Source organism: Anoplopoma fimbria, chromosome 1 (assembly GCF_027596085.1).
Source record: "Anoplopoma fimbria isolate UVic2021 breed Golden Eagle Sablefish chromosome 1, Afim_UVic_2022, whole genome shotgun sequence".
NCBI classification, from domain to species: Eukaryota; Metazoa; Chordata; class Actinopteri; order Perciformes; family Anoplopomatidae; genus Anoplopoma; species Anoplopoma fimbria.
The window spans coordinates 5,399,985-5,416,010 of record NC_072449.1 but is presented as its reverse complement, the minus strand read 5'-3'; the positions used below and the strand labels follow the sequence as shown (position 1 = coordinate 5,416,010).

Genomic DNA, 16,026 nt, shown 5'->3' with positions numbered 1-16,026 from the left:
TTAGTTGGACAGGCGTATCCCAGTTCGTTAGGGCATTGGCCTTTATCCATTCTTTAGCATTTCTGATGCATCTTTCCGCCACTCCATTGGTGTTGGGTTTATAGGGTGTTGCCCAGACCGCTTGACACCCAATGTGGGATAAGTTTAAAGTGTGTACCGTTATCCATTCTAAGTGATTTTGGATCCTTTCCTGTGAAAAAGGTTCCCAGTCCGCCAGTTACTGTTCGTCCTGTTGCCCTATTTAAGGGAAACAGCGCTGCATTGCTTCCTCCGTTATCTGTCACAATAAGGAAGTACTTACTACCTTTCAAAGTTCTATCAAAAGGCCCTGCTACGTCTGCAGAAAAGTGTTTTCCTTGTTCTTCAGTTTTTATTGGAAGCTCCGTGGGGTACACCCTCGGTTGTCCTCCTTTCTCTCGACATGAAACGCAATTTTTATGCAATATGCCGTTACCGCCTAGTTAGGTATGGAATGATAATTTTATGCGCCAACATCCATTGTCTGATTCTCTGAAGGCCAGTATGTACTGGATTGTTACCTTTTTTTCATGTGGTTTTTTTGTAGTATCGCTTCAGAAGGTGGTTTGCAAAACCTTTAATCACGTAGATTTAAGCGTTTTTACGTTCTGGAAGCGTTTGAGATTGGTATGAGAGTTCAGTTGTATTTTAAGTTCGGAGTTGTCTCAGCTCAGCTTTTTTCGCTGAGGATAGCCTTAAACTTACAACCTCTACTTCTCTTCTCAGGTTAGGTTCGAGTTTGACACGATATCTTAATCGTGCCCCACGTTGGGCGCCATGTAGCGAGTCCGGCTCCGGAGTGGTTACCGGCCCCTACGTCTATTGCTGTTAACAAGGTTACGAGTCTTGTTCCCTAGCGTCTACGTAGGTTCCGGAGCTATACTACCCGTAGCCCTATCCAATATTGTATGCTAAACAGCGAGGTTCCTGTTCGTCTGAATAGAGGAACGTTAAAACTACAGAGTAAGGTGACATTGATCACGTCGTCGGTTTACTATGTTCCTGTAATCTTGATAATTCACTCTTATCGGGTATTGGATCAGCTATTGCTCTTAAGGGGTCCTATCACAAGTTTACTGCATCTCTTTCTTTAGTTCTGGCTAGTCATAAACCAGTCCCATATGTTACGTCTCAACGTTATGGATTTTTAGGTGGTATTCATCGAGTGCCCCAGTGCTTTCACTGTGGTCCCCTTAACCTTTAAAACTTCAGTTCAAACAGAACTGTCTTGTATCAATTTATAACAAGTACAGCACTTACCCTTCAGGCAGATGTCTCTGGCTAGACAAAGAGGTCCAAGGAGGCAGCGACACAATCGATTGGTGTTACCAGTACACAATGGGTACCGATATATTTTTATTGAGAAAAGGTTTCAGCCATATAAAAAAAAAAGGCAAACGTTACAACTACATTAAGTAAAAGTTAGGTTTTGTCAACATTTCCTTTACATCCCTGTTCTTTCCTCAGTTCCTTGTGGTTTTCTTTTAGAGTGGGGTCTGCCTTTCTGAGGGATCTTTTACCTCTCAAGGGGGGAACTGCTCTTCTGAGGCTTAGGGGGTGGGGTACTGCCCTTCTTGAGGGATCTTTTTACCTCTCGAAGGGTGCTTACAAGAACAAGCCCAGAAAGACTGTCTCTCAAGGAGAGGCTTCTGCTTTTATGCTGACTGGCGACAGGATGCCTTGCCCATGCTAGTTACATAACTTCCTGTCAACATCTTCTGCACTCATTTTTATCATATAACGCTTAGCTGTGAATGCAGGCTACGAGTACATATATGGTTATAACTGAAGCACTCGGCTGCTTGCAGACTATGAGTACATATATGGTTATAAGCACAGTTTCATCTAATGCAGGTCATGAGTCATGGTTGCGGAAGCACAGTTACATTGAAAAGGTCATTCTTTCAACAAGAGGTTTTTGAATCTCCTATTCTGTTTAATTAGGATGGGAACACACGGTGAGTCAGTGAATTCCTGCAAAGCAAGCAAATATCTTCAGTAGTTTATCTATAGCTGAATAAAAGCTTGAGTGTACTTGATGTAAAGTTGGGTGTACTTGATGCTTCGAGTGCTGATTAAATGCAAATGCAGCACATGTGTCGCTTTTGATGTATGATCTTTCCTAATCCTGCAATAGACCATTGGTTGTTTGGACCGAAGTCCCTCCTCTTACTGTATTTACCTTTTTTCTGCTACTGTTCTCATATATATATATAGCCACTTCTCTACTGTAAGGAAGTGTCCCTGGAGGATTGCCTTATTGGGAAGCTATTTTGTCACCGTGTTTTAATACAAGCAGAAAGCTTATTAAACTTTCAGGTAAAACGTAACTTTCTGCTTTCATGTTGTTAAAACATACTTTGTTACTAAATTTTTTTTATTGTCTCTGAAGCTGAAGTTGCAGATTTATATATTTTTTGTTCTAACTTTGTTGTTTCATGATGTGCAAAATAAACAGTAGGCCATCTGTCATGCTTTTTTTTGTATTTTTAATCTCTGTCAGCTCTGTCTCTTGTTCTCCCACAGGAAAGTCTGACTGACTCAACATCCTGACCACAGCTTTATTTTAACATTTCATCTGATCTTCAGAGAATCGATCCTTCTCACCATGTCCAAGCAGCGCGTCCAAAACCACCAAAAAGGGGCCTATATGTCCCTGATGAGAGGTTTGAGGGAGCTTGACCTCCGTGGCCCCTGTGTCCCCAGTGACCTGGTGCTGATTGGAGACTATGCCTTTCCTTTAGCAATGAACAGCCAAAGCCAGGTCCTGATGGCAGCCTCTCTGTACGGCCGTGGGAGGATCGTGGTCCTGGGTCACGAGGGATACCTGACGGCCTTTCCTGCTCTGGTAGAAAACGCTCTGACCTGGCTGAGAGGAGATGGATCTGACAACCTGTCTGTAGGTGTCCACAAAAACATCAAGGGAGTCGCTGATAACCTCAGCAAGTCCAGCTTCCAAGTCTCAGTTGTTGGGGCCTTTACTGATAATCGGGAGGTTGGTGTGTACGTGACGGACGCCTACTGCGTTGGTGCAGACGAGAAGGACCTGGTGGCTTTTCTGAAAGCTGGAGGAGGAGTGCTGATAGCAGGGCAGGCATGGAACTGGGCTCACAATAACCCTAAGGAGAACCCAATTCTATGCTTTCCAGGGAATAAAGTGTCTGCTGTGGCTGGGATCTACTTTACTAAGCACTATGGGAAGGTAGAGATCCTGGATGTCAGCCCAGAGATCCCATCCTCATGGATGGCTTTACGGTAAGTGTATACTCCTCTTCTATTTCAAATGTGTGACTTTTCTTTTAATCTAAAATCTGCTTCATGTGTGGCCCTCATCACTGATACAAATCTATACAGCTCGATCACTGAAGCAATTTACTTCAACGTTCACTTGTCTTTTGTCACATTGCATTGTTTTGTCTTCTGAGTGTGATGTAATATTCCAACCCAAAAACCGCTGCAGGAGCGTAATACGACACATTTCATTTATTATACGTAACTTTTGTGTGTTTACTTACTTAAGGAGCATTTTGTGAGATTTTCTTCAATGAAACTCTGCTTGACACGGCAAACAAATCTAGATAATCTCTCTGACGTTCATTTCTTTATTGAGACTATTTTATTGAGCATTTTCTTATCCATATGTTGCTTCTTTACTCAATGTTGTAAAACTTTTCAACTATTTTTAAAGAGTTTAATATCTTGTTAAGCATTTTGCAACCTTTGCTTTGAAAGTGCTTAAAAATAAAGTTTATTATTACATTAAAAATGAATGTAGGAATACTGGCGCATGAGGATTATGGAGGCTAAATTTGGTGATTCTTCTCACCCTCTGTGTCTCACTCTCCCTCCTCTCTCCTCTAATACAGTGTTGGTAAGGATTTTACAGATGACCTAGAGTTCTTACTCCAGGGTATTTCAGAGTTTGACCTCGGGGGTCTTTTAGCTTCTGAGGCTCTGGTCCACGGCCCGCTAGCGTTCCCCATTGGTTCCAACGAGGATAAACAGGCATTCCTGGCAGGAGCCTACTACGGGAAGGGACGAGTCATTGTGATCTCACATGAAGCTCCTCTGAAATCAAAGGTTCAGCCTGAATCAATGAATGTTCAATGAATTTCTTTAAATGAACGGAAATCGGTTAAATTGAGCACGTAATAAAAACTCTGTCTAACTCTCATCATTACAGGAACTGGCTCTATTTTGGAAAAATGCCATTGGTTGGCTGGACCAAGGCCGGAAGGGGTCCGTCGGTGTTATGCCAAACCTCAAACTTCTGAAGGAGTCAGAGATAAAGTATGAGGAGACGAAATTAAGGAAAGACCTGAGTGTATTTGTTAGTACACTGTACAGCGACGATGGTGCGGAGGAAATCCAAAACTTTGTGGCAGAGGGAGGAGGTCTGCTGATTGGTGGGCACTCGTGGCACTGGGCCCAAACTCACCGTGGGCAAAACCCAATGACAGATTACCCAGGTATGATAATGCACCACAAGAGTTTCATTCTATGGTTCAACAGCCGATGGTATAGGACTATATGTATGATTGCTGAGCATATCCATATGTTATACTGGACTGTCACACTGGATTTTCTCCACAGCGCTTGATACTTTTACTCACAGTTTCAAAGTAGAGCAGAACGTACAGTGGTGGGGTTCAAAGTGGAGGATGGAGGATCTAAAACAGAAGCACAAAAACTGTAATTGTCACGTCAACTGCAGCCAGTGAGAAAGTCAGTCAGGTGTCGGAGAACACTGATGACACCGTGAGGGCAATTTGGGAATGGCAGAACAAGCAAGGAAGCAAACAAACACATAAACACATAGATTAGATGAGACTAAAGAAACAAGAACAAAGACCAAAGAGTGGTCCAGACACTGAGACTTGACCCGAGACCCAAGTCGGACTGGTTTCAAATATATGCTCAGTTAAATTGGGGTGGGAAGGGTCTCGTTTTAGTTGATTGGAGCAGATATGAACAATTACTTTTAGGAATTTTGATTCACAGATATATATCTCCTGTCTACCTTTTGGCTACAGAATGTTTTATTGTTTAACTTTTTACGTTATATTTCAACTTTATTGTTCATCGATAGCACATCATGCTGTCGCCAGTGTACCTGTTCTCTCCCCATGTCTGTTTTTTTTGTATTGGTTCTGCTGCTTTATATTGTTCATCTAAAACACCTGCATAAACCTAAATTTAAAAAAAGAGCACAGACATAAGAGCACATAGACACGACTTAAACAGGCCCTATTATGCTATTTTCCTGATGCATATTTTTATCTGAAGTTACAGTTACAACATGTTTACATGCGTTAATGCTCATAATACTCCTTGTTTTTCTCATCCTGGCTGTCCTGCAGCACCTCTTCTCACCCTCTCTCTGAAACGCTCTGTTGTTCTATTGCTCCTCCCTCCAGACAGCAAAGTCTGCTCTGATTAGTCAACTAGCTCCCTCTTTTGTGATTGGGCAACATTTCACATTTTTAAAAAAAACTCTTCCTCCGGAGCTTCAGCTCCTTTCTCTCTCTTTTGTTGTTTGAGTGCCAAACTAGCCGGAAAAAGTTTTAAGTCACTTCCGTAACGTTATGACCTCATAAAGTTAATGAAGTGAAGGGGAGAAGTCAATGGAGCCGTTTCAGGAGCTCAGGAGCTTCTGAGGGGGAGGGTAACTCCTTTTAGTCGTGGACTTCAGGTTTTACACTCTACGGACCTTTTACATGTAAAAAAATATATATAACAAACTAAAGAAGAGGGAAAAAGTGGAAAAGCATAATAGGGCCACTTTAAGGTATTTAATTTTTTTAAATGTTAATACCAGAGTTCATTTGATCCGATCCATCAAACTTTCACCATTGAAGGAGTAGGAGGACCAGTAGATCAGTTGATATTTGTTTTAACTGTGTTTCAGGAAACAAGATCCTGAACAAAATGGGTTTGAGCATGTTGCCGGCAACCATTAGTGAAGGCCTCTACAAGGCCCCTGTGCCTAACCAGGTCAACAAAGACACCAACCACTTCCAGTCTGTCCTTCGTCTCTTTGCCGGTCATGTTTTCCAGGATAAAGAACTTACAGAGGATCAGGTTGAACACCTTAAGAAACTGAGCCTGGATTGCGCCAACTACTTGAACATGAAGGCTTATGACAGCTACTCCTACACACAGATGCTGTCCATCCTCACTGACATAGTGAAGTCCGCAGGCATGCCACAGGTGGGTCATACATGACTTTATAGTCTACGATTGAATATATGAAGTGTCAAGAATTTAGTCTCTTTTCTGGTAGGGCTGATATTCAGAGAGAGTTAAACATATATTACATAAAAATGTAGAGAGCTGGATCCTGCATCTTAAAACATACTGTACTTTTTCACATTCAAAATTAATCATTTTAGCAATTTTTATTGTCATCATTAAGCGAGGCCCATCATTTAAGGTTATTCATATTCTCTTTACTTCAAGGTGAGTGAGAGGAACCCTGTGAAGAGCCCCAAAGACCACCTACTCCTCAGTGTAGGGTCAACGTTATACAGTGTGTCCCCAGATCGTGATGCCCTCCTGCCCTACCTCATCAAGGATAAACCTTCGATGCCAACAGTGGAAAACCAAAGGATCAAGATTAATGTTAACACAGCAGGTCAGACCACACTGTTAAATGATTATGCATGCAGACCTGTAATTTGTCTCTGTACAAGTTAAATGTTGCAGTAGTCTGTGTGGTGTTACATTGCAATAACATTAACTTACATGCACCTATATGCTCTTCATGTGCTTTAGAAGAGGAGGAGTGGATCAGTACAGGCCTGTACCTCTCTCCTGGTATGAGGACCGAGATCATCATGCCAGCAAACATGGTCAACAAGAGCTGGAAGGTAACACAAAATCAAATAATAACTGAATACACTTTGTTTTTGTTAATGTTCTGTTAATTTAGACCATCAAGTCAGGTTTAATCTGTCAATAAAGCCCCAAATCACAAATGTAACTTGAACTTCCAAAAAAACACAATATTTAAAATGGAGACAGGCATTTCTCTTCAAGCTCACCTCTATTTGTTTCCTTTGAATGCCTTAATTTATTCATGCTATTCTGGCTTGTTTTATATCAATTGACTCACATGCATCTACTGAACAATACAAACTTTCTTACAGTTTTTCAAAGCAGTAACACATATCCCATGTCGCCCTCAGATCCAGATCAGTTCTCAGTCAGACTACCTGAAACATGAAGAGTTGAAGAGAGCAGCGTCTGTTTGCGAGCATTTTCCTGTAACCTCAGAGAAGATAAAGGTGTGGAACCTGTGGGGGGGACTCATCTACCTGGTGGCACCGCCCAACACAAAGGTGGCGGGGGCGGAGGTCATAGTGCCGATGGCTGTAACTGCTCCTTATTACAAGTCTGGTGAGTGTGTGTCACTGCTTGTTCAGGACTGTGAGGAGAATCTAATGCACATCATGCAGCAGTATGAACATATTTGCTCCCTGGAAAAAAAGTCTACTTGTTTATTCAATATCCTGTTAGGGGCCCAGAGAGCCCTTCTTGATTTGATTTGATTTGATTTGTTGTTTGATTCACTCTTAAAACCCACTCTTGGTATGTTTCAGGTGTCACCACAGCAGCTGATTGGTTGTCGCTGCGTAAAGCTCCCTCCCCCTGGGCAGAGTTGGAGTTTGACAACATCATCTTCACCGTACCTTCAGACCTTGTTCGAGACCTGGAGAGCCTTGATAAGTTGGAAGCACTTTGGAACAACATCATGAAGGGCATCGCTGATCTGGCTGTCATACCACACAAATTTCCCCGCAAAGAACGCATGGTAGCAGACGTGCAGATTTCTCATGGTAAGTGTGTTTTGCTGTCACATTCTCACATATTCAATCAAACGATGTTTTCGCTGCATGTTCTGTAAGGGAAGAATAGTGTTTGCGTTATTTAAATCTTTAATACTGCTTCAAAATCAATCCAGTCTTGGGCCCAAGATCTACAGTGGCCGAGTAGTGTCGTACGAAAGTAAGGGCCACAACGCAAATACAAAACTCACAACTTAGCGACAACAGATGTTGACAATGAAACCAGCTGACTATTACTGCCGAACGGACTATTATTCGTCTTGTTTCTTGACTAGCCAGGCCTGCACAGAGTCATTGATTATTGCAGAATACATGATGGTTAGATTTGTGTCCGACTTTACATTACATTACATTACATTACAGGCATTTAGCAGACGCTTTTATCCAAAGCGCCTTACAGGACTTGATCAGTTAGAGCCAGTTTTTAGTCAGTTTTCATGACGTCACCCATTTGTTGTTGACTGCCATTATGATGATTTGGCCTTCGCCATCTTGACTTCTTGAAACCGGTGAACGCAAGTTACCATATTTGGACACGGAGGAGTGACCTGGAAACACTGCATACGGCTCTGGTAGTGGCAGTGACCTGTCAATCACAGAAAGCCCGCCCTAAAGCATACTCCGCTTTATAGTAATTTGCTAAATGAACATGATACTGTATTGAAGAACACCTGAAACTCGCGATTCAGATCATAAACTCATGTTTACAATGTTTACTGAGGTAATAAATCCTTTGTTTTGCAACCAGAGGAGTCGCGCCCTGCTGGTCAGTAGAGAGAATGCAAGTTTTAAGACACATTGGATACACTCAAGAGAACCGGAGGTTGTCGCTTGTCTCCATATGTGTCCGACTCCATTTTCCCAGCCCAAAATAAATCAAAAGTAGCCAAAGACACGTCTGTAAATGTGCATTGCTATTGAAATATCAAACACACACTAACGTCTCTCCGTCCAGGTGGGATGCACGCAGGCTATCCTGTGATGATACACTTACCTAAAGCACCTGAGCTTCTCAAACCAGACGATGCAAGAACCAAGGGCCTGTGGGGACAAATCCACGAACTGGGACACAACCAACAGAGAAGCTGCTGGGAGTTCCCACCAAACACCACTGAGTGCACGTGCAACCTGTGGTCAGTGTATGTGCACGAAGAGTTGCTGGGGCTGAGCAAGGAAAAGGTGGAGTGAATGACTTTTATCTTGGATAACAATAATAAAATCAGTATTGTTATTTACCCTGTGTTCACATCATAATATCATGATTCCTCCAATGCAGGCTCATCCAAATATGACCTTGACAAAGCGGAAGAACCGTAATGACAAGTATGTTAAAGGGGGCAAGAAGCTCAGCGACTGGACCCTATGGACAGCCCTGGAAACATACATGCAGGTGAAATGGAGTTACTGTATTTTAAATTCTGCAGAGAAACTATGCGTGGGTCAGACGGGAGTCACCATTTATCCAGCATCGAAAAACCCAGACAATGAAAATATGCTTTAAGTCTATAGTCCCGCTGCCGCCCCTATTAGGCTGTAGATGGAATAGAAAATGTTACTTTATGCTGAGTAACGGAGACACAATTTGGCTATTTCCGAAACAAGGCAAAAAAGTTTGGTCTGTTGTTATTTCTATGGGTGAATTTCTTTGAGTTTAAGGATAACATTTGACTAGTTTGCATGTTCATGTTAGAATGCTTAAAGTACAGCTCAGGTCATATGGGAGTTACCATACAGTCTCCAACTTGTAAACACTTTTCATGTCAACATTAAGAATTTAATTATAACTGGTAAACTGATTTAACCAACTTGATGATTCTGTAGTGTGTTTTATCAAACTACGTTAAAATTAAAATATTGCTCACGTTAAAACTTATGGGGCACCACCTCTGAATAGAGTAAAATAATAAAAATAAAGTAAATAATTTGGCAACAGATTATCCAGTCTCAATATCTCAGGCGTAAGTCCTGATTTCATTGACCTTATAAGTACCACTTTGAAATAATATGACATTATTTCTAATATAATTAAGTGAATGGACAACAAAATTAATAAATAAACAAGAATACAAATGATGAATGAGTTGATTCCAAATAACACAGGCAGATGATTCAAATAGTGAAGGAAAGAGGTTTTCTTATAACCCTATTTCTACTCTATCAATCTAAATTAGTATCATTCAGAGCCTTTACCTGACACCAACCCTGGATCATATCAAGAAGATTTCAGTTTTGCTTTGAGCAGCGGTGTCCAGATGCCTTTTGTGGAGTTCAGCCAGCTGTTTCTGCGGTCCTCTGAGTCGGCTCGCATCCCTCCAAACGAAAGTCGTTCTTGTCGATGAAGACGAGAACATTTTAAACAAATAAACCACATACTTTTCTTCACAATGAGATTAATAAACCTTACACACGTATGATTACAGAAATGGAATTTCAGTTACATAAACTTAATACACAGGATTTAACAAAGATTATGTGGATCAGAAATGTGCGTTGTGGGACTTACTAGCGTGTAAACATCTTATAACTATCGTTAATATGTACTGTCGCCTTAACTGCGTCACAGCATCTCGTCACTTTGACACATATATATGATATCACCAATTGACCACTGGATGGCAGTATGGTCACATGATGAGTCTGGTTTGAGAAACATGAAATGGTTTTAACTCTTTTTTTCCACTCCATAAAGACGGGAGAAAGACCTATTTACCTGAAATCAATTGTGAAATAACTTGATTGGGGTTATTGAATATACTCTAAAGACTTATACAGTGTTATACGGAGCTACAGAAAATAATTGTGAAACTCTCAGTTGGTTCCTGTTCTCTCGACCCAAGTATTTATGCCGTGACCTGTGAAAGCCAGATGGCCAGGATGTTTCTGGGTCAGAACAAAATTCTGCAGTGTTAGAACAACAAAGGTCCATCCATTTCGCTATAATTCATGAAGTGAAAATGCCTTTGGTGCTGCAGATGGAGCTGTTTTGTTTTGTTTTTAGACTTCTGTGATGGATTTTCCATAATGAACACCACATTACAGCATAAAGTAGTTCAGGTGTAACCTGGTAGTAATACGGCTGACCTTTGAACTTCTCTGTCAAAGAGTTGTACAACTCCCATCTCCAGATGAATTGTTCTTTCTACAGTTACATTTTTGGTGGATAGAGTGGTGCGCTTTGAAATACATAATTATAATTTAGTTATTATTCACAAAAAGTTAAAACTCATCCTCTGTGGTTCATTAATGTCTTAACCGAATTTCATCTCCATCCAATAAATGTTTAGATATTTCACTCTGAACTGTAGTGATGGATTGATGGACTGAGTGACATTAAAGCCACATTGTCGTGCGGCTAAAATAGCCTCTTAGGACTTCATTGCAGTTAATTTGTGAACTCACTCATACACTTTAATTCCCCCACCAACCCGCTGTGTTTAAAATGTTCCCTCAACCTCTGTTTCCTTCCATTCAGCTCCAGGAGAAGTTTGGCTGGGACGCCTTTAAGAAGGTGTTTGCTGCGTACCACGAGATAAGGAACTATCCCAGTGACAACCCTGGAAAGATGAACCTGTACGCTGTGACTTTCTCCCAGACTGTGGGGATGAACCTGTCTGCGTTCTTTAAGTCCTGGGGCTGGCCCATAGAAACAGCCACTGAGGAGAAACTCTCCAACCTGCCTTCCTGGTGCGACCACCCCATGGTCAAATATGATTAAACTTCACACTGCAGCTTATTAAATGTGCAGAGAGGTCGGTGGTGGTTTATAATAATAAAGGGATTTGTTTAAAAGAATATTAATACTCTTTATAACTACTAAAAATGTTTACATTACAGTTCTAGGTCTGTTTATGAAAGCTTTAAAAATTATTAAAAAGTACATTTGCAGTTTAAATCAATATAATACTGCTGGTTGGGCGGGAATAATCACTCAGTAGAGCCAAGCTGGTGGATGATCAATATCTGTGGGTTCATCAATACGATTGACTCCTTTCCTATTCCACACAGTCATTTCACCCATTTGTAATACATGCATGTTGATTATAGCAGTTATAAATGTTTTTCAGAAACCATAATAACATAGGGAGAGGCATAAGTAAAAGACATATTCTAACAGAAAAGTAAATCTTCTTTCAGAGTCGTATTACTTCTAATAGTTTTTATAGATATTTGGGTGTTTCTTTTGTGAATCAGTAAGTTGGCTCTTTCATTGATTATTTTCTCTTAAGCTGTTTTAAGTTACACTATATACTCATACATCAATTCCTATAATTGCTTATTGGATGGTTTTTTTTACACATTAACCCTGATGTAGTGGATGGTGGTTCATCTTTTTCACAAGACATGAAATTAATTAATTTAATCACACAATATATTACCGTAAATGACAGTTTGTGATTCAGGCTGTGTTCATAAGAATGACACTTGCCATGTTTTTCAGTTTTGTCTTTTGATATTTGTCTTTGCTGTCACATAAAAAAAGACACAAATAAACAGTTATTTTACCCCATTTATTTGTTTTCATTTATTTATATTATTTCACCATGTCAACAAATGAGTGAAACTCAACCCTTAAAATTATTTTGTCATCCCTTTTTTTCTATATCTTTCGCCTTGCAGTTGTTGTCAAACAGCTCCCCTACTTCCTTATTGTATTTCTCACGGAGGAATTCTCCCAGTTTCTCCAGTGAGAGCTTCTCCACCAGGTTGTCCTCCGTGTTCCTCGCGGTGCCAGCGCCGCTCTCAACGGGTCGACCATTGTTGTCCACACAGCAGTAGGCGTTCCAAATGTAGTCCGGGATGTTGACACGGTTCACGTTGTTTTTCACGATCCAGTTGTCTTTGGAGGGAACGGCGCCGACCAGCACGAAGCAGTTGTGAGATCGGAAAAGTTTGGTGAGATCGGACTCGTAGGTGCTCCAGGCGTTCTGGTTCAGCTTGCGGTTCTGAGGGACCACGTTGGTCAGGGTGAAGGTGGCATTGCGGCTAGGGACTGTAAGAGAGAGGAATGGAGGATAACAGGAAGTTACGCAAGAAATAAAGTTAGTTTGTCGTTAGTTTTTTTGTCTAGTAGCTTAAGCATTCTGATTCCACCAGGATTAAAATTTCACCCAAATTATCCTTTAAACTTGTTGAGTTATAAACTGGAGGCACAATCCAAGGCTACAGCGGCTGCAGTCTAGAAGATGAATGTTGTTTGTTCCTATTCTAATATTAATCAGATATCAGCTAATATTTGAACAATATTGATTCTTATAGTAGTTGTAATAACAATGTCCACAAAACAAATAATAAAAAACAATAGGGGATTACATTAAATACACACAAAAAAATGAAATACAAACATATTTTCATGGGAAATCTTATTTTTCTTAAATCTTGTGATAACAAGCCTGAGATCATAAAATATTCAGACGATGCAGATGAAGGAATCATTTCATGATCACAAGTGTTTAAAAAATTAGTAATAATCCAACAGAGGTTTCCAATACAGTACATCAGGGGTGCAATGTTGAACTCAGTTGACATCTTTGCCCCCTAAAATCCCCCACGATCAGCCTCCATTACCTGCGTGGTGTCCATTGGGGTTGAGGTGACCTCGGTCGAAGCCGGAGCCAGTGTAATCCTCATTCAGAGCCTGTTTCGCTCCTTGGTAGACCCCAGGGTAGTCCTTCTCCAGCAAGCCCCCTTCCTCCATCTCTGCTTTCCAGGACTTGTTCACCAGCTGTAAGGCAAAATAATTCAGATTTAAACAAACATTTACAGACGTCACTTTAACTGTAAATTACTGGCAGCAATTTTATACAATGAACTGTATCTTGACTGTATCAAGAAAATATAGCAAATTACTGTAATTACAGTTATTTACAGTAATGATTAAAAATACAATATTTTACTTGCAGCAGTTATTGTAATCAAAATGTACAGTAATTTATCAGCTTTAAGCAATAAATGATTGTGAAAAGAAGCACTAGACCGTTTGGATCATGGGACTCGCTTTCACAGCAATATACGCATAATACAGTGGGTCACTGTTAGAATTTCACTGTCAATTTGTGTTACAATCACGTATGAACATATACAACACACACGAACCTGAGGCTCTACAAACCACCTATTCTCCCTGCCGCCTCCGTCACTGTGCTGGAATTGATAGGCAGAGTAGACGGCGATGCGATGGTTTGTGTCATACAGGGTGGCGAAGTGGAACCTGGTGGAGCAAAGATTTAGTTTAATGATCCAGGGATCATGTTTCAATGGAAAAGAATGAGGTGAAATAAACATTCTGTACTTTAAAACATCTACATCTAACTGAGTGCACCTGTGAAGTTCACATTATAGTGCTGCTTTTATACTTAAGTATAGAGGTCTAGTTTCTTTCCCTACGTGTTGCTGAAGCGCTGACAGATATGGTCAAAATCGGGTGTAGAAGCCCCCAACTCTGGCACCTTCCCTTGATAGAAGTATTTCAAACATTCTGGCACATCCTGGGACAAAAAAATAAATAAAAAACACAGACTTCTAAGTGAGAAACCACTCAAATTAGATTTTTTTTAAAGTGTTAGAACTGGAATAAGGTCACAAACCTCAAAACGCTTCACAACATCTGCATGAACAGAGAAGAGGAGCGAGAGAAGAGCGCACAAAGTCACCAAGGTTTGCATCCTGGACAAAGCCTTTGGTATCAGGGATTCTTGACTGTCCTGTGTAGTTCTCTTTACTTTTCACCCTGTTCGTCCTCTGCTTTTATATGAACTCCTGCTAACACGTGGTACTTGTGTGGGTTGAACCAGAATTTGGTTAACACATAACACATTTTTAACAGCACTCTATGTTCGCTTCACATAGTTCCCATTTGTCTCTGAAATTATATTTTATGTATTTTAACACTTTTATGTCTATACATTTTATTAATCGATTTAATTATTCGTCATTTTAAATGTACAATGTTTTCCAGTCTTTATTCATCTGTTGAAATGTTTTGATTGCACTAGTAGTAAAAAAAATTAAAGTAATTATAGTAGTTCTTTTTTTTTTTTTTTTTTAAATGTGCAGCACTTAGAGCTACATGGTCTGTATGAAATGTTTTATATACAGTGAAGGAAATAATTATTTGATTATTGCCAATTTTGTAAGTTTGCCCACTGACAAAGAAATGAACGGTCTATAATTTTAATGGTAGGTTTATTTTAACAGTGAGAGACAGAATATAAATAAATGATTTTGGCGGTCCCTGTGGACAAAAGTGGTAGTGCTTCCGAGCACCAAATTCCCTTTGGAAAACCTCTAATTTTACTGCAGCAGGGTCTGACAGTCTGCCCCTCTCAGTCCTGGTTCTGGTTCTCCCGTGCATCCCTTTACTTAAGCAGGAAAATTAATTTAGTATGTTTTAACGTAATGATGGAGGAAGTATAAAGAGGTGTATAGGTCCAAAAAATGGCCATCTTTCATCCATGAAACTGCTGTTCGTTCTTAGCACACTTTAGTGACTCACTTTCGTAGTTATTTTAAAGAAAATTTCTTCTTTGGACCATTGTAGAGAGTTATCGTTACCCGGTCCTGGTCTGAGGATAGGTGCTCCGGCACAGAAAACGTCAAATCCTGCGGCCCCACTGCTCCCTAGAACAGGGGTCTTTGCCTCGGGGTGCAGTGGCTGTATCTTTAGTGCCATCGTTGGTTGAATCTGGTCAGGTGGGGGAGCAGATGGTGGCTTGGTATCCTGGGGGATTCACGTTGTTTTTCATGATCCAGTTGTCTTTGGAGGGAACGGTGCCGACCAGCACGAAGGCCTTAGAGCACTTGTCCCGGAAAAGTTTGGTGAGGTTGGACTCGTAGGTGCTCCAGGCGTTCTGGTTCAGCTTGCGGTTCTGAGGGACCACGTTGGTCAAGGTGAAGGTGGAAATACAAACATATTTTCATGGGAAATCTTGTTTTTCTTAAATCTTGTGATAACAAGCCTGAGATCATAAAATATTCAGACGATGCAGATGAAGGAATCATTTCATGGTAGATAAGATTCCAGATATTTCTCTGGCTGCAGCCTTCCATCGCTGCCTTGTGGTTGCTATGACAACAGACGCCAGGGACACCAACTTACAAAACCAAAGAAACCAGAAAGTAATTCAACTTTCTGTGATTCAGAGTAACTGTTTGACGACAATGA

At 40.7% G+C, this 16,026-nt stretch overlaps 2 protein-coding genes across 2 annotated transcripts; one reads left to right on the top strand and one right to left on the bottom strand.

The window, feature by feature from the left end:
* Positions 1-2,626: 2,626 nt before the first annotated feature.
* Positions 2,627-11,580, top strand: zgc:162193 (TRPM8 channel-associated factor homolog). Its single transcript, XM_054612611.1, has 11 exons — positions 2,627-3,273; positions 3,885-4,098; positions 4,202-4,487; positions 5,927-6,228; positions 6,478-6,652; positions 6,793-6,887; positions 7,206-7,416; positions 7,620-7,856; positions 8,821-9,044; positions 9,142-9,255; positions 11,338-11,580. Exons 1-11 carry the CDS (start codon positions 2,627-2,629, stop codon positions 11,578-11,580), a joined length of 2,748 nt encoding a protein of 915 aa, XP_054468586.1.
* A 796-nt stretch (positions 11,581-12,376) lies between these two features.
* Positions 12,377-15,534, bottom strand: LOC129091711 (endonuclease domain-containing 1 protein-like). The gene is made up of 6 exons (XM_054599410.1): positions 15,417-15,534; positions 14,450-14,469; positions 14,250-14,350; positions 13,959-14,073; positions 13,431-13,587; positions 12,377-12,855 (listed from the first exon to the last, which is right to left on the bottom strand). The coding sequence occupies exons 1-6, from the start codon at positions 15,532-15,534 to the stop codon at positions 12,449-12,451; spliced, it is 918 nt and encodes a 305-aa protein (XP_054455385.1). The 3' UTR covers positions 12,377-12,448.
* Positions 15,535-16,026: the final 492 nt, after the last annotated feature.